Source organism: Alligator sinensis, unplaced genomic scaffold, assembly GCF_000455745.1.
Source record: "Alligator sinensis unplaced genomic scaffold, ASM45574v1 scaffold990_1, whole genome shotgun sequence".
Lineage (NCBI taxonomy): Eukaryota > Metazoa > Chordata > Crocodylia > Alligatoridae > Alligator > Alligator sinensis.
Window position 1 is genome coordinate 441,474 of NW_005842506.1, and position 23,522 is coordinate 464,995.

At 40.3% G+C, this 23,522-nt stretch overlaps 1 protein-coding gene across 4 annotated transcripts in view; it reads right to left on the reverse strand.

Moving 5' to 3' along the window:
* Window positions 1–4,942: 4,942 nt before the first annotated feature.
* The window catches only part of BAIAP2L1 (BAI1 associated protein 2 like 1), a 63,687-nt gene continuing 45,107 nt past the window's right edge, over window positions 4,943–23,522 (reverse strand). For all 4 annotated transcript variants that reach the window (XM_025213115.1, XM_006031461.3, XM_025213112.1 and 1 more), the window contains 11 exons: window positions 22,109–22,170; window positions 21,945–22,016; window positions 21,383–21,520; window positions 16,504–16,656; window positions 15,952–16,119; window positions 14,524–14,674; window positions 13,267–13,474; window positions 12,870–12,947; window positions 12,437–12,614; window positions 5,903–5,943; window positions 4,943–5,037 (listed from right to left, as the gene is read on the reverse strand). In XM_025213115.1, the coding sequence (XP_025068900.1) occupies window positions 4,962–5,037; window positions 5,903–5,943; window positions 12,437–12,614; window positions 12,870–12,947; window positions 13,267–13,474; window positions 14,524–14,674; window positions 15,952–16,119; window positions 16,504–16,656; window positions 21,383–21,520; window positions 21,945–22,016; window positions 22,109–22,170 (1,325 nt within the window). In that variant the 3' untranslated portion in view covers window positions 4,943–4,961. The remainder of the gene's footprint in view (window positions 5,038–5,902; window positions 5,944–12,436; window positions 12,615–12,869; window positions 12,948–13,266; window positions 13,475–14,523; window positions 14,675–15,951; window positions 16,120–16,503; window positions 16,657–21,382; window positions 21,521–21,944; window positions 22,017–22,108; window positions 22,171–23,522) is intronic.

The window sequence follows — 23,522 nt, forward strand, 5'->3', positions numbered from 1 at the left end:
GGACCCTAGAGGCACAACATGGGTAAGCTCTGTGATACCAGGACTCTTAGACTACGGATTCCACGTGACTAAACTGTGATGTTAGGAATTCAGGTAAGTACAACAGAAGCAAGGGAGTCTGAAGAGCAGTATAGGAATATTAACTAAGTTAGTACATTTCTGCTAAGAAAAAAATGCATAGAGTGGAGTACTACTGCTTGAGTGTTGCTAATTACACAAAGGGGTCCAACTTCAGGTTGAAACTTGAGTTGCTAGATCTGTCCATCTCCTTTAGTGATTATCAGGTATCAAGGAACAATCCATATGGATTTACTAAGGGCAAATCATGCCTGACCAACCTGATTGCCTTCTACTATAAGATGAGATGCAGGTAAAGCAGTAGACATAATACACCTTAACTTGAGCAAGGCTTTTGATATGGTCTCCCACAACATTTTCACCAGCAAGCTAAGGAAGTATAGGTTGGATGAAGGGACTGTAAGGTGCATAGGAAACTGACTGGATCCTCAGGCTCAAGCAATAGTAATCAATGGCTCTGTCTAGCTAGCATTAAGTGGAGTGCCCCAGGGGTTGGTTCTGGGGCCAGTTTTGTTCAATATCTTCTTCATCAGTGACCTGAAAGATAGGGAGCACACCTCAGCAAGTTTGCAGATGACATTGAGCTAGGGGTAGTAGTAGATACACTGGAGGGTAGGGCTAGGATTCAGAGAGAAACCTCAACTAGTTGGAGGACTGGACCAAAAGAAATCTCATGAGGTTCAATAAGGACAAGTGCAAAGTCCTGCACTTGGGATGGAACAATCCCATGCACCGGTACAGGCTGGGGGTGACTGGCTGGGCAGCAGCTCTGCAGAAAAGGACCTGGGGTGACGGTGGATAGCAAGCTGAATGAGCCAACACGTGCCCCTGTTGCTAAGAAGGCTAATAGCATAGTGGGCTGCTTTATCAGGAGTGTTGCCAGCAGACTGAGGAAAATGATTATTCTTCTCTATTCAGCACTGGTGAGGTTACATCTGGAGTAGTGTCCAGTTCTGGGCTCCCCACTTCAGAAAGGATGTGGACAAATTGGAGACAGTGCATTGGACGACAATAAAAATGGCTAGGGGGCTGGGGCACAGGACTTGTGAGGAGGGGCTGAGGGAACGGGGCTTATTTAGTCTGGAGAAGAGAAGACTGAAGGGATTTAATGAGGTGGTGCCAGAGAGGATGGAGCTAGATTATTCTCAGTGGTGGCAGATGACACAACAAGAAGCAATGGTCTCAAGTTGCAGCAAGGGAGGTTTAGGTTTGATATTAGGAAAAATTCTCTCATGAGGAGGTAGTAAAGCAATGGAGCAGGTTACTCTGCATTCTTGGAAGTTAAGACCTGGGCTAGACAAAGCTTTGACTGGGATGAGCTAGTTTGGGATAGTCCTGCTTTGAGCAGGGGGGTGGACTAGATCTTCTGAGGTCCCTTCCAACCCTAATTTTATGATTCTAAGGATTACCTTTTAAGATGTTAGGATGCAACTGCCTGCATGATCCTCTAATAGTATAAGTGTAGCAAATCCACTCCAGCTTTGACCCTGCTTCATTCATTCAAAGCTAAGGCAGTTGTGCTAAACTGTATTGCTGTAGCATCATTCAGATATAACAGATGCATCCTAATAGCTGATCTATGCTCATGAGTGGCCCACACATTAAAACAACCTCAGAAAACATTTGTCTGTGCCCTGTCTGACACAACAGATTAATTGTCCCAAGAGACTACAGTTGAAAAAAAAAGACGACTACACAAGTGCTAGAAGAAATCTTGCAGTGTTGCAAAAACAAACAGCCAGGGTAGATAAAACTCAACAATTAAAAAAAGACCGAATTATTTTAAACATATTTAAAAAATTTCAAGATGCTTTTTAAAATCAACAACCCTATATACAGATAGTTTTAATTTAAGATCTGCTAAAGCTCAAAGGTATCATCATGGAAGCGGGATTATAATTTCTAATTATATACTATTTGAGACAATATATTCATATAACCTTGTTAGAAAAGTTTTATAAATAGGTCACAACAGGCCATGGGCTATATTAGGGGCCCAGTCTTATGAGGTCCCAGAGGCTCCTCTACAGATTAGTGAAGATTAAAGAAAACCACTCTACCCAATGGGACTCAGTGCCCAGTCTATAAGATCCCATTAAGCATCTTGGTGGTGCTTAGTTTCAGTTCTCAAACTGGATTTCTCTCTCCAGAGATAACATCCTTGTTAATTTTCAACAGGCCTCCTCTATAATGGGTTCTTCTATCACAGAGAATGTAAGGGAGTAATCAACAGCTGAGAGTGTCATTCAGATCAGTGTGAGGAACTGAAACTACCAGTACTGTTCAATTTAGATTTGAACAATTTCTTCTGAGTGTAATATTAAGAAAGCTGATCAGCCACTATGTCATAACTGAGATAACTAACTTACTTTGTATGTAAAAAGTATGTTTATTAAACTACTTCTTGTTTAGTTATTTCAGTATCAAAACCAAGATCAATCAAGTTTGTTTTGCTTTTACTTAACTTGCTAAGCATCTTGCATGGAATACAGAAGTTCTTGTTATGAAAAATAGAATTTGACTTACACAATACACTTGGTGTGTCAGGAATTCTAAAGTATTTTTAATGAAATTGTGGTAGTACAGTTATTGCCCAAGATCAAACAGCAGATACTGAAGGTGAGCAGAGAGATGGCCTGGGCCATGAATTTAACTTGAAAAAGCAGAGTGAATGTTGACTGAGACCCTAAAGCTAGCGCTACCACTCCTTTCTTTATGGAGGGGAGGCGGGGGGAGGAGGAACAAAAAGAGATGGGCCTAACTTTCCAAGCACCACCCACCTAAACTGATGCAGTCTCATCCTTGCTCTAAAATACATTGTCCTTACTGGGCAAGAGCGTAGTGCTGTTTTCCTTCAGCCTAGAAAATGGGTATTAATGAGTAGCCTTGTCCTTTTTATATACTTTCCAAACATCTCCTTAAGGGAATTTTGAGAACCATTTGCTCTGGTATCAGTTGGTCATCACATGGGCAGGAGGTCATTCTTGTGAGATCTAATATTGCCCACTTCAATACATCATGGAACCTTACTGTCTATAATTCAGTGTGTTGGCTATTGTCAGACAAAAATCACTCACTGAACTAACCACCAATCCATTTCAATACAGGATTGTCTGTGTTTTGTTTGTGCCGGTTACACTAATCACAGAAATCTGTCTCCAGATCATTGCATTTGACCTTTTCAAAAGTAGAGTCCATATCCATTCTCTTATGCTCATATAGTGCAGATATGCATCCATCCACCCCCGCTAGACTAATGCTGAAGGACTGCAGAATTTTTTGTTTTTGTTTTTTTATTTTACAAACTAGATACTAGAACTAGTTAGTTTAGAAATTCAGTTATTTACATAGCTAGTAATGACCATACAGTTTTAGAAAAGGAGTGAAAAAGTTTAAACTGTGCAAGAGGCAGAATGTAGTATTCAAATTAGGGTCAGGATCCTGGTACCGATGCAGCTACTCATAACATGTGGAATGGGGTCCTTAGTGAGCAGAAGGGGCCAAAGCCTGTGTTTTGCATACAATGCGGAAAATGTTACTCTCAACAGTACAATGGTGCTCAGAACAACTTTGCTGGAGTTGGGTAAGCAGAGATGCAGAGGGGGAAAACTTGGCAGCACCATACATTTTTCTAGACATTTCCTTACCCAAACTCTGCCTATCTTAGGAGATCAGAGCCTGAGCTAGTTGAGGATTTGAAGTCATAAGTCATTAGTGCTGCCACAAGTAGAATTCAGCTTGGTGGCTCAGTTCTACACACTGCCACACGCAGAACATGGTTAAGTGCAACTGTAAAAATACAATGGAGGGAACAATCCTGCAGATCCCGGATAACAGATGGATGGGCAAAAGAACCAAAATGTTTTCCATTTCTGTGATTTAAAGGGATATCGCCCACATGCTGTTCGTTAAACATTTTGGTGATATTGGACATGCAAGTACATTTAAAAATCTAGCATATTTCTGCATTTCTCTTATGTTATTCTGTAAACAGTGTATTTTAACTTTTGGATATGGAGGGCTGCAGTGTTTCAGGCATAGGAAAATTGTTGAAAAGGCAACTACTTGCATTAGAATTTGAAAAATCATGGTAGCATTTTAAGTTTTGTGGCAGTAATATTTATATAAAAATTATAACTTGCCAATTTAGGTTGACAGTCCCTTTAAAATTATTATAGTCCTGCAGGAGAATATTCTTTCATTGAAAGAGTATTAGTTTTAAAGTAAAGTAGAACATTACTGAAGAAAAGGAAAAAAAAAAATCAGACCTTTTATAATAATTTTGTACTACACATTTAAAACGCTATTTGATGTATGAATATCAAGCAAAGCATGATGCATCTAATCTCATTTATAGGATAAATATTTATTTATTTATTTATTTATTTAACCTAGAACATCTTTATCTTAAACAAAATAATGAAATACATAATCATTTTATACAAGCAAACTTATATTTTTCAGTATTAAGGCAGTTATTGTATTATTTCCTATTAAAAATCATTTTTTTCTTTTGTCTAGTCAGTAAATATTATACGGAAACTTAAATACTAGAACTTATCCAAGGTAGCAGTTCATGGGGAAATAATATAAATGATAAATTATGCTGTTAACTACAATGGTCACTTTCCCCTATATTTCACAATTGTCTCTCTGATGAAGGCATACTGTAAAATCAAGCGAAAATTCTCACACATTTTAACCCAGAGCAATTACGCATTTAGGAAGCAAGTGAATTTTTAAAATCAGAAATCTATTCCAATATTTTCCTACTTTACAGTAATTACATTTAAATAAAGTTTAAAAGCAACTTCAGATAGCCTTTATAAATCATATTGCCAAAAATGCTGTTTAGAAAGAGTAAAAATATTTAAATGTTACATTCATCGAATTATTGGTGCTGATCTGTCATTTGTTACTGTTGGTCGGAGTTTCACTGTGGCAAAAGGATTTTCTCCACTGTAAAGAGAAAAAAATACAAATTACTACAAGCTCAATGGCAATAAACAGAGAACTAGCATGACTAAAGTAACTCAAGTGACAGCACAGTAAAGCAGTGTGTCTGTGCTTATGTGCTTTGCTGAAGAGGGGTGGATTTAAGTCAATCCTTAACATGTTTTACTGAATGGAGGTCTTAACACCTTTTTCAAGGAATGATATGTATTTTCTCTCTAAGATTGACTTTTTAGTAATGACATTTCTATTTAGCCAAAATACACATGGAACTGAATGCCACAGTAAAATCTTACAAGTGAGCTGTACAATAATCACTGAGTAAGATGTGTAATCTCCTTTCCTCTTTGATACTTGTTTGAGGAATAAGTCATAGTTTTAGATTACAAAACACTATGCAGTTTATCCTGTCTTAGTTTTAACTAGACTAAAAAGAATCCCCAAACACTTTATAGGTTCAGGATAAGGACTCTAACATATACTTTTTCATCCAAATAGTCTGACACAGCTTTCACTTCTCCATTCTGGAATTCAGATAAAACTAGCTAGTTGGCGAACATGACTTAATTTTCCTTTACTGCATTTCATTTTTCTTCAGTTTAACCCCAGTTTAAAAGCCTGATCCTGCTTTCTTTCACATAAATGGAAATCCTGAATAGGCTGACTTTCCTTTATTTTATCACTGACAATCACCAGCCACCATACTTAGGAAAACTTAAGTGTGATGAATTTGAGTAGTGCTGTTTTATTAGCACATTTAGCAGGAGGCATTATGAAATGCAAAATAGATTTGTATCTTTACCAATACAAATAAAGCCAACTTTAGTATAGTGTTATATCTTAGGGGAGTTTAATTTAAAACAACCCATACCTTAGGAAAGGTGGTTTTGTAATGCCATTTATGTCAGGTTTCTGTAAAAAGAAGGAAAGGACTTAAGTATAGAGTTTACAGGTGAATACATATAGCACAAACGGAGAATGAGGAGACTTGCAAAATAGAGATAACCCTTCTGTTGTTGTCATCAGGTTCAAGATCTGCAAGGATTATCTTTATGTAAGTGCTAATTGGGCATTTAGAAGTCAGATAATGAATTATAAAAATTGTTTGCAACCAGATGCCATATAAAAAGTAAAAGGAGAGTCTAAAATGAGAGAGAGAACACTGGATTAGACTGATTTACAGCATGCAACAGATTATGTTGGAATTTTTAAATCACTCCTGAAAATGTAAAAGCCGCATTACTTACAGTAGTCATTAACATGAACAGAGTTTAAATTCTGGTTATCGTGCTGATGCATAAATGGCTGCATCTAATAAACCTGTTCAGCTGCAACAATGCAATTAGAAAGGCCAGCTGTTGATGTTACATTATGAGGAGGGTGTTGCTGGATTTTGTCCTAACATATCATGAATCTAAGTGAAAGAATGAAAAATAGCAGCCAAATTTAATGGCATATTTGGAATGAAAAATAGGAGGGACCTGGTTCTTACTTCTGTCATACCAGCCCAACTGCACTCCCAATTGCAGGAATACAAGGTATGAAATGTGTTTGTAACTACACCTTACCAATCAAAGGCAGAGTTAACAACATTACATGGATGTGTCCTTTCTCCACTGTATAAGAAGAGGATGATATACATGCAGGAAATAATTTGATTATCCATCTCTAGCATTTCAGTACATTTACAACAGTACAGTTAAATATGATACATTACATTATTTCTGTAGAAAAAATAATTACTGTGTATTATTTTCTGAATGAAACTGATACTTTTCATTTTTGTGAAGTTGTTCAGATAATCCAGAAGATGGCAGTATTACACCACCATAATGTTATTGCCATAGTCAATTTTCCAGTTGAGATACAGGAAAACTTTCATCAAAAGTAATATTTTTTCAGATGCCTATTCAACAGTTTGGTGGCTATTAAATATAGATTCCACTATATCAGTACAGATGAGAAAAATCAGAGACTAAATCAACTGTATAAATCAGTACATTAAAATAATTCATTACATTACACTGCAGAATAACTCTAACCCTGCATAATTACTCTAACAGGCATCAAAAGGAAAATGAAAGTGGCAGCTCAAAAGGAATGAAAATTTACTGTTACATTTGCATATACATATAGCTACAGGAATACATGATCAGCAGCTAGGTAAATGTGTGACTCTTCATTTGGTCTACGCTAAAACACCCAGTAGAGGGAATTATTAGGTTTAGACGTTTGCAGTGTACAACTGTCAGAATAAAAAGTATATCACTTAAAATGTGTATGAACCCTTTGTGCTTTACATACATTAAGGCTCTAACTTCCATAATTTTAGTTGGGTCCAATGGTATTCTGAAATCCATACTGATGTAGGCCTCAGTTCAACAGGAGGCTGAAGCACATGACTAACAGTGCACCTGAGTAATCCCACTGAAAGCATGTATTTAGGGTTAGATACATGCTTCCATAACTGGTAAACTGGAGTTCGAGTTGCATGCTGTTTCTGATAAAACACAACAAGCAAGGAAAAACAAATCTTTACCTGTGAACTATCAAGTATTTTTAAAAATGTGGGCTGTTATACTAATCTTTTTAAATGAAATGTTCATGTTCCCAGGGATTTTTTTTTTAAATTAATGAAGGTTGGACAACTAATTCCATCAGATTTAAACCAAGAACACAGATGAAGAAACCCAGGGGCTAAGCCATTAAGGCTGGATACAGATGTTCAAAAAGCCCCTGGCGCAAGCACGCTTAACTATCGTGCTTTACTTGAAGTGCTGTAGGACAGAGAGGGAGTGAACCCCTGACATTGGGGGGAGGGGCTTAGAGCCTGCCTGCACTGGTCAAGGCCACCAAGTTGGGGGGCTCCTGCGGGCTACTGGAGTGGCTCCTTCCCCCAGCCCTACCCCTCTGCCAGCAGGCAGCTATCAGCATGGGTGGCTAGGGAGTAAGGAGAGGAGAGGGAAGGGGAGGGGAGGCCCCGCCCCCTTGCTGGCTGGGAGCTTGTGGGGATGAGGGGCCAGGACCAGGCAGCCCTATGCTGCAGCTTCTGGCTGCAGGTATCAAGAGGCTGGGGCAATGGGGGGGTGCTGAATGTACCCTAGCCCAGCTCGGCCCCCCCTGAAACACCAGACAATAAAGCTGTGGGGGCAGGGGGCTCCCTTCCCCCCAGGCCACATTTCCCAGCATGGCAAAAAGCTGGGCCAGGCAGCCCCATCCTGCAGCTCTGGGGGGGGGGGGGGGAGGGGGGGGGGGGGGGGGGGGGAAGAGAGGGGGGCTGCTTAGGGGGCCCTGCCTGCTGTGAGGTCTCTCTCCCACAGCTTGCTGGCTGGGGTCTCAGGTGGCTGGGCTAGGTCCAGCTGCAGGGGGACTCCCTTCTAGCCCCCTCCCTGTCTCTTGACAGCTGCAGCACAGGGCTGCGTGGCTCAGCTTTTTGCCATGCCAGGAACTGCAGGTGAGGGAAGGGAGTCTCCCTGCTGCATTGGTCCAGCGTGCCTCCTCCTCTCCCCCTGGGCCCCCAGCCAGCAAGCTGCGGGAGGGGTACTTGCGGTAGGGTTGGGGAAGGGGCTCTGTTCCCCCTACTCCCTACCTGGCCACGCAGGGAGAAGACAGAGGCTTTTCTGTCTCTTCTCTGTGACAGCCCAGGGGTGTGGCTGAGCCAGAGCAGATTAGCATTGACCAAGGCTAGCAAGCTGCCCAGCAAGGGGGCCCTGGGATGCTGGAGGAATGTCACCTACCTTAAGTCAGGATTGGATGTGGTACAGACGTTTGTTAAAGTGAGATCCGCCATTTTTAAGCGCTTTATGCACTGTGAGCATCTGTTCTGTTACAGCTACAAGGCACTTTCTGTGTGCTTAATGCCTGTTAAGTGTAATTTCTGTCCCTAGCCTAGGCTATCCACTTTTTAGAGGTCAGATATTCCAGTGAATCATACTATGCTTCATTACAAGTTGCATACTGTTGTAGTGTTCACATGGAACAAAATATTTCAAAATTTTACAGACAGCTTCCTGTCACATTGAGTTGGTTTCCACGGCATTCGAGGAAGCAGGGAGAGGAGGAGAGACTTGCACAGAAGTGGGTGGAGCAGGGAGCAGCTCTGTATCGTACTCCTAGGTAGATTCCTGTGTAAACTGCACTTGCTCCAAATTCTATAGGTTCTTTAAAGGAGCTGAAGTAGATAAGGGGGTAACAGAATTATGGAGCAGCTATAGTTTCCTTGCTATGCTTACATTTTGGTCTCACTGGCAGAAACTCTTCTCTACAGCTCCCTTCTCTGTTGTAGCCAAGATAGGGAGCAGCACATGGCCGCAGAGGAAGTTCTGCCGGCAGAGGTTGGGAGGGGCCCAGACAAGAGCGATGAACCATGACCTCTCAGATGCTGCAGGATCTGTTGAATTCTCTTTCCTGGTGGACATTTAGGATCCACAGGGTTTTCCTGTCTTCCCTTTTAAAAAAGCCATAAGCTCACCCTACTCCCAAGAAAACTGGCTAGAATTTTAGAAGGGATTTTCTTTTTCCTGTTTTTTTTTTTTTATGCACAACAGAAGCATGGGGGTTACTACTGTTACACTTGCTCATCTTAACAAAACCTGGAGTAAATGTTGTTTAGAAGCCACTGGAGCTAAATTGACCATATAAAATACAATAGTACAATGAGACTGAGACAACTGATGCAGTCATTTAACAGTTCTACAGTAAGTCACATTTTTGCCTGTCTCGCTGCAGAGAACTCACTGTACTGCTTGCTTAGCAACTTTTACCGGGCTAATAAATCTTTAAACCATTGCCAATATAATTACAGCAAAAGGACATGTTGATCTAAAAGGTGATCTGAACATCAGTTAGCCACAGAATAAAATGAACCAATATATAATGCTGACATTATGTAACCCTTAAGACACATTTTTATCCAAAAAATAAAATTGCAGCTGACAAAATATAGGTGCTTGGTTCACATAATTGTTTTGGAAGCGCCTCGATCCTTAAATCAACAAACTGTCCAAAGGCTAGAATATAAATCTTATTTCTCGGCAATCCATTTCATAGTGTGAAAGTATATTTCTGTAGAAATACATTGTCCTAGAAATGCTACATCATAGTGGGGTTATGCAGTTCTTTGCAGCAGATTGTCAGTAATGAGTAAAACCCTTCATGAATTGTGGCTTCAAAAATAATTTTGGAAATGGTTTACAAAGAGCCTTCACTGAACAATCTGAATGTACTCTTCATAAATTAAAAGGCTCCTAATAGGGAATTTAAAAGACCCTTCTGCCTTGAAAAATAGCAACTAGTCACATCTGTTCCAAGTATAGAAAACATCTGGTAGGGTAGTAACAAAACATGGTTACCAGTTCTTTAGCAGTATAATACTTTCAGAATCAAATAAAGTGATAGCCCAGTTGCCTACAGAGTTTATAAGAAGTGCAATATGGCCATTGAGAAACATTAAATACAGAAGGTATTTATGATAGGAGTTCTAGCAAGTGTTGCGATGGTAATTGCTTCCTCCTTTCCCAAGGAACAGGCATGCACCTCAAAAAGTAATATGCTGCACTAAAAGAAGTATGTGGGAAGGCCAGGAAAAAGAAAAAAAAGACAGATAGTGTTGTTATTTTAAGTTACAGAAAATATTTCTGAAATATGAGCATTGAATGGATTGAAACCTAACAGAAGTGACTATATAACCAGAGTACTGCTTATAGGGTAGCTGAATTACTGTTTCTCTTTTGAGACTATAGTTCTGGTAAGATACCAGAATCCATCTTCTACTCTATATCCATACAACAAAATAATTCTTGAAAATTAATAAATATAAGCAGGAGAGTCTTAAGTAGGTATGCAATATGTTATATAATATTTGATACAGTTTTGTTATTGGCATGCCACACACCAGGTTTAGTAGATTCATTGTTCTCGGAGACCATGTGATATTCTTAAACTTACAAATCTAAATCTTATCAGAAAAAGATGTTTATTTCAGACTCTAGGCACCTTTGGTAATTACATAAAACATAAATGATATCAGAAACAAAACCAGCAGCAAATGTCACTATGTTCCAACAATGACCAGTTAACTGCTGCAGAAATATTTTTGTTGTTGTTGTGGTTGCTGTTTGGGGTTTGGTTTGAAGTTCAACTGTCTCAAAAACAAAAAGCACTTTTTCAGACCAAAGAGAGGAAGTTGGGAATTTCTTAACACAGGATTCCCACAGGGAGAAGACCCTGCCAAGCAACTGCTCCTTCTCCTCCTCCTCTGTACTGAGTTTGATCTCAGCTGTAGCATTTGCTGTTTTGTATAGTCTGACAGTCATACATTTTCTTTTAATGAAGAACACTGGGTTTTTTTCCCCCTCTCTCAAAACTTCTTTGGCAGGGAATCTAAGTTTCTGCATCTGCAAGTGATATAAGTTTGGCTGTAAAAGGAATTCTGCTGTGTGTGGATGCTGTGGAATATCTTAAGTCAGACAGCAGAGGATCAACAGAAGCCCACTACTGTACAGTGGATTTAGGAATCCAAATAAAAGAGAGGGCATTACCAGAAGACTCAGGTAGCTGAACTCCTAGCAGTTTTTTAGGTAATTGGCTTTATTTGTGCAGTTGCATCTTTTACTACGGGTTGTGTATTTCATTAAAAAAGTGCCAGTTTAAATGTTGAAGTTATAACAAATGATTTTTCCAAAACAAAGTTACTTATTCCCCAGAGAAAATTCAGACAAATTTATTTCTTTACTTCATGTGTAAATGCTCCCTTTTTTTCTTTACCAAATGTTTAGAGAATAGACTCTGCCTAATCTAAGTGCATCTACCCCCTCTACATACCTCCAATTATATTCTAAAATTTATCATAAAATAGGAAACTGAGAAATAGAAAGGCAGTTTATTTGATAAAGCTACTACTTGTTTTCTATATCAACAAGGTTTGTCAATATATCAGAGACCAAGTACTCTCATTTGTATTTTATTGCATCCTTTGATCATTCTAAGCAGGTTATTTACTGATCCAAGATATACTTCAATATAATACTCAGGTCCTTAGTCTATTAGCAATTTTCAACATACATCATTGTTTGAACATTGATTTAATGGATTAATCAGAATATTTATTTTATTTTACATGTATTTAATTCAGTTGTGTTCTTGAGGGTATAGACTTGCATATATGTCCATCTATCCTTCTGCCAGCAGAAGGTTCTTTGCAGACTTTTCCCCCCATTTTTACGTACTACTGTTAACTTCTGTGGAGTTGCACAGGTCTTGTGAAATGCCACATTTTGCTCCATGTTCTGAATTGTTTTAAGATTATTTAAATCAGGGCTGTCTAACTTTTGAGTGGCAAGGGGTTGGAAAGGAACATTTGAACTCGTAATTATCTGATTAAAAGTCATGATGCAGTTTTACTTACAGGAGTTGTGCTGTCTGGTCTTTCTACTGGTACTTTCACAATTGTATCCTTGGAAGAATCCAGTCTCTTATCTGAAATTGCACCTATTTTCAAGGGTCCTAGATAGTCTGGTGCGGGGAGGACAACACCACCTTTGTCTGATAGATTTACAGAACTGATACTTCTGATTGGTACAGGGCTACAAGGAAAAAAGGCAAATGTTAGATTAATTAAAACAATTAATATTGCTTTCTGGACCCTAATCTGGCAAAGAACATGTGTGCTTAACCTTAAATATGGGAGTCTTTGGGTGGGGGAGAATGGTCACATAATCAAGAAAAACATATTCCTGAATGACAAACACCAAGAGAATTTAAAAAAAAAATGGACAGAGAATGTTTATAAAGTTTAAACAGTTTAAAACAGTGCAAATCTTTCTTCAAACTGACATTACCTTGGCACTGGGGCAGGTAGTCTGTTTTCAGCTGGTTCTTCCAGTGGCTTTGTGTATGATGATGGAAACCAACCTTTTCTGTAAATAGGATGAAAGAAAACGACAAAACATTTTCACTTAAATATATTTTTAAAGTTTGGTATGGTGTAACCTTAAGCTCATCACAGTAAAATCTGGATAGTATCTTAGCCACTTGTTTTGGCTCTTGATAGTAACTGATAGTATTAAATGGATTTTGTTTATGTATTGCGAATATATGTCTCAATAGCATCATTTTCCTGACCACTGAGGAGTCTTCCCCACAGTCCAAAAGCAGTGACCTCCAGCAAAAAACCCTCACAGAACTGGTAAGATACATTTGTGCCTTATCTCAAAACCTGGCAATATATTGACGTACACTTTAGTCAAGTCATGTTCCCCATAAAGCCAGCCATCCTTTTCTTCAGCTACAAGAAGTGTGATGATGTCTCCTTGTGCAAAGCTAAGTAAGGTCTTGTTGCTTCCAGCCGTATGCGGAAAGATTGTTTTTACTTTTGGTCTTTTCATTATATTCAGTCCTGTGGCAACCGAGGTTGAACGGCATAAATTAGCATCATCTGAATGATCTATTAAAAAAAAAAAATCATTGTGATGTTAACCGCAAGGTAACAAAGGTAAAAGCTGCCCAATAAAACTACAGTAAAGCAGAACCAAAATAAAACGAATTTTCCTACTATCTGTTGTTCTGGCGCAGGGATTTCCCATTACAATCTTCACAGGTGCCATTTGCAAGTATTTAACATTACTGCAATATTATGGTGGTTAATATAAGAAATACTTTGAATATTACAACATTAAACCAGTAGATGTAAGAGTTTTACAGGCTTTTAATGGCCACTGCTGGTTTTATCTAGTGGCTAGATATTGCTAATGTACATATGCATGAAAGATTTTCCTTTTACAGGTTTCTCTCAATTTATGCTGTACAGGATTTTACATTTTCCTATTAGATAGTTCCCTATTACAGTAAGGCTGCATGCATGCATTCAGATAATGTGGGAGAATTCTCCTAGGTTTGTTCTCCTGGTACAAAAGCTTATTCAGAGTTGCATGTACAGACTTCAAATGCTGATGCCCTGAAGAATGAGGAGCTTGCAATGCTGACACTGAAACCAGGGGAGGAGGAAGAGGGAGGCTTGTGCACACAGCTCAGCATGTTCTGCAGCCTCCCTTAGTCTGCCTAGCAACAGATACCTGCAGGGCACAGGGCAACCCTGATTTGCAGACCCAGATTGTCCATGGTTGATCTGTGTTTCTCTGCAACACGATGTGTGGATTATGAAGGGGCCATTTTTTTTACTCCCAGTTGGAGCAGCACAGTCCAGTGAATACCTGTACAAACATCTGTTCTCCCAGGAGAAACTGAATGTTTGTATGAGGCTTTGCAAGACATTAACATCTAGGAAAAAAACACCAAACGTCCCTCCAGTAGACATTTCTCAATGCCTGTTAGAACGCCATGTAGTCAAAACATTGGACTGGTGACTATTTTGGAAGTGAGAAGAAATGCACAAATGTTTGATAGACAACAATGCATAGCATTTGTACTGCTTGTATATCTATACTGAGATAAAAATGAAACCCACTTTCAGCATGAAAATAAGGAAAAACTCACCTGTTGAATTATTTAGTTTTTCTGAAGGTGCCTTTTGAACTGCTGCTGGATTGTTAAACATATCAACTAAAGGACTAGTATATGCTCTACTTGTGGGAGCAGGAGGCACTTTTGCTGCATTTTCATGAAGAGGATAATAATTTTTTCCAATCTACAGATGCAAAATTTTAATATAGTATTAACAGATTAATGAAGTGACATGGACATCTTGGATTATTTGCAGCACTGAATTGCCCCTCTGGGAGTGCACGCAGCAGCAGTGGGGAGCCAGCCCCCTCCTTCCCCGCTGTCCCCCAGATGAGCTGCCTAGCAGCAGGAAAGGGCACAGATCTGCACCACCACCTCCGCTGCTGCCAGGCAGGCAGGGGGTGCCTCACCAGGGCAACACAGGACTCACAGTGTAAAGGAGCTTCCCTGCCTGGCCCCACTCTGCCCTGCCATATCTGGTCCTGCCCACTGGGCCACGGAGGCCCCAGGGGGAGGACAGTAGGGTGTGGAGCCCCAAGCCCACAGCAGGTAGCCTGCCCCCACCCTGCACACATATCTGGGGGGCACCTTGCCAGGGTGGCATGAGGCTTGCAACAGCATGTAGCTTTCCCGCCTGGCCCTGCTCTGCCTTGCCGTGTTGGGTCCCACTTGCTGGGCCGCGGAGGCCCCAGAGTGGGGGCAGCAAGATGGGGAGCCTGAACCCACAGCTGCCTCTGCTTCGGCTGTGCCGCCCATGGGGGAGTGGGGAGCTGGGCTCCATGCTCTGCTCTGTCGCAGTAGCTGCTGCCGGTGGCAGCTGGGGCTTGGGCACTGCAGCTGGGGGAAAAGGGGCTGTAGCCCTGGCAGCAGGGGGCTGCCTCCAGCAGGGATACAGGGTGGGGAGACCTGTGGCTGGGGAGTGAGGAGCACCAGCAGTGGTGGGGGGCTGTGGCTTGGAAGTGAGGGGCCTGGAACTGCATCCTAATGAGCTAAGGGGGTAGGGGGAGCTCTGATTTTTCATGATAAAAAACCCAAAATCATCAAATAACAAAATTTACAGGTACTTAGAATTTATTTTACTATAGCGATTGAGGTACTGGTAGGCTTCCAGATTGCTTTAAAATTGTAAATTTATCAATAAAACATTGTGTTCAATTGATATACACACATCTCATTTTAACTGCAGATTTTGGGGTTTTTAAATCAGAGAACCTGCATTTTTATCAGAGAATTTGTGATTTTTAAACAGAGGAAACCAGGATCCCTGCTAATGTCAATAAGGCTTTGTATGGGTCCATGCATCTGTCTAATGGATACAGTTACAGAACTGAGGGTCCAGCTTGCTACCGAGTTTTTTCGCCATATGTAATTCCAGAGTCTCAAGACTTAAATCGTAAAGTTTATACACATACAAAATCAGGGAAGTCAGTCTTTACTTGCAATTAATGAGGAAATGCATACCACAGTATTTCTTTCTATCATTGGTGAAGGTTGGGGAGTTCCTGATATTGGAGTGGAACCAGGTGTCTTTATCTCTTCTATCATATTGATAACTTTCTCTGGCACTTTTGTGGCATCACTACAGGTTTCCTGCCACACAGGCAACTTGGAGTTAAGTAAATCTGTACACTGCAACCAATAAAAATGAAGTTATAAAACATGCATATTTTTTGGTTAAAGCAACATTTGAATTGCAATGGACTACATTCTAACTTTAGTTGTACCACACCAGTGCAACCTCTATGAAGTCTTTTAACATTGAAGCTTTAATATTTAGCTAGTATATAAACTAAATATATCAATTTAACACTAAGCCATGTGATAGAAATAATGTTTAGTGCAAGTTATTTGTGATATTGGGAGTACAAGTGGATTGGCACAAGTCTTTCATTCCTTGGTTTCAAAAGTAAGCAATTATTTCTTTGCTTAAACAAACATAAAATAACCTATTGAAAATGTCTCTGTTCTGATGAGACCCCCATTTCTACCTCTGCACTTCAGAGCAACACTGACCTGTATATGATAATAGTTCATGTGTTGAGTAAAACTGCAATGCTTGTCAACCAAAAAGCAGAATCTTCTTTTTTCTTCAAGGAGAGCTTCTCTGCAACCTTCAGCAATAAATCTTTGAATATCACTCTGTCGAGAAGTGACTGTTTCCAAATACTAAATAAATACATAATTATAATATGAACTGTGTGCAGGCTACAAGTTTGACTTCTGACTTGACTGAACTTGTGAGACAAAAATCAGCAGTGTAAATAAACATCATTACTAAAATGGCACAATAAGTTTTTGCTTTAAATCTTTTACATTTTAGATGAGTGCTTATTCTCCTGATGCCAAACAACTCAGACATTAGCTGATCAACTGGTTTCAGTAATCAAATTTACCTTCAAAATCATTTGAAGCATGAAAATATTTATGCCTTATTTTTAAAGATGGAGAACTGAGTCAATAGGATTTGACCAAGGTCAAAGAAATTTGTGTAAGGTTGAGAAACTTCAATCTGAATCCTTAGTGGAGTAGGTTAAGCACAAGACAATCTTTCCTGTACTTATCTTAGGTTAACAGACAGGTGATTAGCAACAGCAGCTGAACATTATATTTACACTTGATTAAAACTTAAATGATTTTAAGAGAAAAACGGGAACTGAAAATACATGATAAAAGATAACACATGAAATGGAAGACATACGAACAAATCACAAGGAATACAATATCACAGAATCAAAGAGAACTCTGGCTGAAAGGGAACTCCGGAGGTAATCTAGTCCAGCCCCCTGCCTGAGCCAGGATCATCCCACCAGTCCAAGGCTCTTAGCTCTACCAGTCCAAGGGTGTTAGCCTGCTTGACAGGATACAGGATGATAATGGTGGGCGTGACCACCCCTGCACAGTTGGCATAGATCTTGTGGGGAAGCATCTACAAAGGCTAAATATCTACAAGCCAGCAGGACCAGGTGAACTACACCCGAGGGTGCTAAAAGAACTGGCCGATGTCATCGCGCTATCTATGGCAAAGTTATTTGAAGACTCATGGTGCTCGGGAGAAGTCTCAGAAGATTAGAAGAAGGCCAATGTGGTGCCTATCTTTAAAGAAAGGGAGAAAGGAGGACCTGGGAAATTATAGACCAATCAGCTTGACCTCAGTCCCTGGTAAAATCCTGGAGAAAATGATCAAAGAATCCCTTACAGAAGGCTAGCATAAGGCAGTATTCTGAAGGACAGCTAACGTGGCTTTGTTATGGGCAGGTCATGCCAGACCAACCTCATTTCCTTCTATGATCAGGTTACTCTTCACCTGGATGGGGAAAATGAAGTTGATGTCATGTACCTGGACTTCAAAAAGGCCTTTGACCTGGTCTCCCACAAAGCTGCCATGAAAAAATTGGGAAAATGCAACTTCAAGAACTTTATGGTCCAGTGGCTAGGTAACTGGCTCCATGGTAGGACCCAGAGAGTATTGATTGATGGAACTGTGACCAGTGGCATCCCTCAGGGTTCAGTACTCGGACCAGTGCTTTTCAACATGTTCATCAACAATTTGTATTTGGGTATTAAAAGAGAACTAGCAAAGTTCGCTGACAACACCAAACTATGGGGGACTGTGGTCACACTCGAAGACAGGCTGGCAATACAGGCCGACCTGGACAGGCTTGCAAGTTGGGCGGACCTCAACCAGATGTCGTTTGCTACGGAGAAATGTAAAAGTGCTTCATCTGGGGAGAAATAATCCACAACACACTTACAGGCTCAGCAGTGCTACGCTTGTTAGCACCACGTCTGAACAATACTTGGGTGTCATGATAGACAATAAAATGAACATGAGCCACCAATGCAATGCTATAGCTGGCAGACCTAATCAAGCACTGGCATGCATCTATCATGGCATCTTAAGCAAGGTTAAAGATGTCATCCTCCCTCTCTACTCAGACTTGGTGACTGCAGCTGGAGTTCTGTGTCCGGTTCTGGGCTCTGCACTTCAGGAAGGATGTGGAGAAGCTCAAGGGTCCAAAGGAGGGGCATGTGCATGATCAGAGGCCTAGAGATCAGGTCATATGAGGAGAGGCTGAAAGACTTGGGACTGTTCAGCCTGGAAAAGAGAAGACTCAAAGGGGACTTGGTGGCAGCCTATAAGTATATCAGGTGCGTACATCAGGGCCTGGGAGAGCATCTGTTCACCAAGGTCCCCCGGGGCGGGGACAAGAAATAATGGAAACAAGCTGATTGAGGATCGCTTCTGGCTAGACATAAGGAAAAACTACTTTATAAGTCAAGTACCGAGCATTTGGAACAGGCTCCCCCCAGAGGGGGTACAGTCATCCACCCTGGTGATCTTCAAAAAGCATCTCGATGCCCATCTTGCTGGGGTCATCTGATCCCAGCAGTCTTTTCTACCCAACTGCAGGAGGGCTGGACCCAATGATCTGAAAGGTCCCTTCCAGCCCCTAACAACTATGAAACTATCCCTGTCCAAACCATCTTACACAATTCATAATCTGAACTCCACTTTTCATTGTTTGAAGTAACACTAAAATGTAACTCCCATCTCCAGAGTGTTAACCATTTTTGATTTTTCCTCAAGGTGGCAATGCTGTTTACAAAATCAGTAGGAAAGACAATAATGATAGTATGCTATAGTCTGTGTAGCACTTTTCAGAAAAAAGAATCCTAAAACACTTTTAAAAATTCAACTGATACACAAACTATATAGAGGTATAACTTCACCCATCATTAGCTCAAGACGACTACTGTTTAACAACTAAATAGAAGAGCTAACAACTCTTTTACTAAATTTTGACAAAGGAGTAAGTTTGCTCACATGCAAGGGTACTTAAGTGCACACTGGGCATGTCTACATGTGCTATTAATTAGCATTAGGCTTACTGTGCAGTAAAATACTGTGCAGTAAGCCTACCTCAGAAGCATGTCTATACATGCTCTCCATTGGGAGCAGATTTGCTCCTGCCCTGCCCTGCCACCCTGCAGTAGCCAGGGGGAGCTCCAGGCTCCCCCAGGTGTTAGCAAGGGGCATGGGGCCAGGAGAGCTCTACTGGCTGCAATGGCAACTGTCTCCTGGCCCCACGCACATCCGGAGGGGACCTGATGTGCATCAGGTGAAAAGACAGCTGCACCTGCAGTGGGCAGAGCTCTGTTGGCCACATGCCTAATCAGGACACAAAGCTGCCAGTGAGCCCCCTGAGGTTTGCTGGGAGCCATCTCAGGTGTGGGGCAGTTGCTGGCAAGCCTCGCATGGAGTTGGCTGCTCTGGAACCCAGTCCCCACTCACCCTCCAGAGCAGCCAGCTCTGCACTCGGATCCAGGACAGGGGTTAGAAAGCTCCCTAGTCCCAGTGCTGATCAGCTCCTGGCTCCTGAGGGGAGCTGGGAGCTGAGCAACACCAGGACTGGGAACAGAGAACTCCCTGTCCCCTTGGCCCCCTGCTTCCTAGGCTGACTGGGAGCAAATTTGCTCCCAGTCAGCGTCTACATGAGTGTTACTGTGCAGTAAATCTAATATCTATATTTACAGGTACTAGCTAACTACAAAGTAGCCTAATTTACTGTGCAGTAAATGCCCCGCACGTGTAGATAGCGATGCTTTACTGCACAGTAGATTAGGCTACTGTGCAGTAGTGTCTCGTGTAGATGCACCCACTAAGAAAAGCCACACAGAATTAGTGAGAAATAGCTAATACACTGCAAATGCATGCCCTCATTTAGAGCAGCAACTTCCTAATGTAGATTAACCCATAAAGCTGTCCCCATTCTTTTCCCAGTATAACAGAAGTTTGAAAGGAATTATAAACTGTTTGGCCCCCTTGCACCCCACCTCTTTACTTTGTCTGAGCCTTGCTGAGGAACAGAGGTGAATTCAGTATTAGAATACTGAGTCTGCCTCTATTAATTGTAGGCACTGGTGATATTTAGCTGTCCTGCTTGATTATCATAAAAAAAATCTTGTGGTCAGATGACCAAAACATACTATTTACAGCCACATCCGATTGAAGATGCAGCTTTTCCCCCCATTTTTAAAGGTTCAATCCTACACGTGCAGTGCAATCAGTGAGACTACCTATATACCATATTTATTCATGTCCCAAACTACCTTCTCCCCACCCCCTCAAAAAAATCAGCTCTCTAGAATAGGGGTGCATGTCTTAAGTGGGAATGCTGGTATTCTTTGCTGTAATGAAAGAATAGAAGCACAGAGATGCTGTAAAATTACTTCCATACTACTCCCCCTGCCAGACTCATGGACAGAGGGGGCAGAGTTCACCCCTCAGGGTCAGAACTAGCGTATTAACCCTTTCACACCTGCTGTGGAATTGGCAGTAGCTTTTGGCTGAGCAGCCAACAACTGCTGCCTGTTCACCAGTGGCTGTGCGAAGGTTAACACTTAGCTTTTGATCGAGCAATTCAACCACAGTCAGGAATCCCTGCAGTCAGAATTTGACACAGACTCTAGAAAAAAATTATTTATAAACATTTCTTCATTTCTGTGTGGTATACCAGAAAAATAAAAGTTCTGTAGAACTAGGCCCTAAACGGTAATTTTCATTGTGTGAGTTCATTTGCTAACAGTGTCTTTAAAACAAAACAGCCTTGGGGAATCAATAAAGCAATGTAACCTGTTCGAAGTCGTATTGTCTTACTGTTGCCAAACAGCTAAATAGAAGAATGCATCTAGACAAATAATTACAATGCAAGCACAGAAAATGGTGGGCAGGTTTTTTTTTTCTTTTCTTAGAAAGAAAGAAAAGAGAAGAAGTCAGGAGAAACTAGATTCAGAAGAAAGCTCTGATTATAATATTTTATAACAATGACTGATCTTGTTAAGAGACTTCCATAAGAGCAGCAAGCAATCCATGGGGATACGGTACACAAACCTCAATTTCTTTATACTCGTATTTCATTGCATTCCTTCCACCTTGACTTTTCCTTTTGATTTTTTTCAGCTCAGCCTGTGACTTCTCCAGTGAATCTAACCTGCTTTTGTGTTCTGTTTGGTATCTCTTTAAAGTTGCCTGCAATCAAAGAATTTAAACATCTTACAATTTGTGCTCTAATGCAACTATGAAAGAACTATGCAAGTGGCTAAGAAATGCCTTGAATGATAAATCTGGATTAATATTGAATCAACGTATTTGTCAATGGCTTTTCTTCATATTAGCAGCTCTAATTCAAAACATTATTCTCCAGCTAAAACAAGTTTTCCATTTATACAAAATAATGTTACATATTTTTCAAATTTAGTATTTAGATCATATGTTAATATATTTTAAGACTAAACGATACTAAATAATTTCTAAGATAAGAGGAATGTCTTTTAACACACTTTAAGAGTGAATATTATATACAGTTATGTGCTGCAGAAACAGATGTTAAAGCAAGGGACAATGTAAAGAAATGAAATTGATCTGTTGTGGTATTAAGGTTCAATGTACTTACATTCATATATTTTACATCCAGCTCTGTTTTCTTCTCTAGTTCAGTAATAATTTCTTTATGAAATTTTTTGAACTTTAAAAACAAGCAAATTATATTATGGTTATTTACAAAGTTAAGAAATATTCTTGTACAATCTCAAAAAAGTTAATGAAATATTTACTTACACTTTCATCTAGACTGTCATTCAGTTTCTTGTGCGTGCTTGAGATCTCTACAAGAACTTGCCCTGTTGATAAAGAAACCCAGTGTTTTTCTTATTTATTTACAGATGTTTGATATTTTATCAATGTAGAAGAAGAGGTTGAGGAGGAGAAAGGCAGCAATACTCGTACAAGTAACAGAGATAATGTGGAATAAGATTTAAAAAGGGTTTCTTCCTGAAATTGTTCAAAACAACAGTCTTATTCTGAACTGAATAAATTACATGTGGCCACAGATTTATCAGGTAATGTACATGTATGGCAGAAAAAATAATCAATGATTTATTGAGGGATGACGAGGTCAAACGGTTATAAACTACTGCAAGACCGTTTCAGGCTGGACATAAGGAAGAATTTCTTTCCTGCCCGAGCCCCCAAGGTCTGGAATAGCCTGCCATCAGAGGTAGTTCAAGCACCTACACTGAACACCTTCAAGAGTAAATTGGATGTTTATCTTGCTGGGATCCTATGACCCCAGCTGATTTCCTGCCTTTTGGGCGGGGGGCTGGACTCGATGATCTTCCGAGGTCCCTTCCAGCCCTAATGTCTATGAAATCTATGAAATTATTACTATTCAAGAACAAAATAGAACCTGCCAATGCCACTTGGATTGCTAGGCCAAAACAGATGAAGTTTAGTGTTCTCCTCTCCCAAGGGCTGAGCACATTGCCTTGGTAGTGACCTCTTCTTGCTAGATAAAGGAACAGTGCACAACAACTAGGGACTATGTTTGATCATAAGTCTTATTTATTCCATAGTTGAACATTGGGACAATTCAAAACATAAACAGCTCTTAAGGTCTGTTAGGTAAGCTTACAGCTCATTAAAGTATACACCACCCACAAAGATTCTGATCTTGTACCTCTCAACTTAATGGAAAAACTCCTTTTGATTTCACTGGTGCAGGATCACACCCATTCTCCACCTTGTTGATTTGTTTTTGGTTTTTTTTTTTTATACTGCACTATGCTTCTCTCCTTTGAAAATATTTAGTCTTACCACCCATTATATATGTTGCTCCACAACTCTCTTCATACTTCTCTAAATATAGCAGAGCAACACACAAAGCTTTTGAAGGGGGAAAAAAAATAAATCACCCTTCCCCCTACAGCACAACCCCACGCCCAACAATAAAACCCTTTTCTTTTCAATAGATTTAAGTGATTCAGAGGCATCAAGCTAGGTAGGTAGCTAGTTTAATTGTGTGAACGTATGACTATTAGCCTTAGTCCCCCTCTTCTTTCTTCTGACCACCATATTTGCTCAAATGTAAAATGACCCCAAATACAAGACAACATCCCATTAATTAGACTCTGTATATGGAAAATTTATAAATTTTTTATAATTTTCCTGGTATAGAATCTAAGTATTGAAGGGT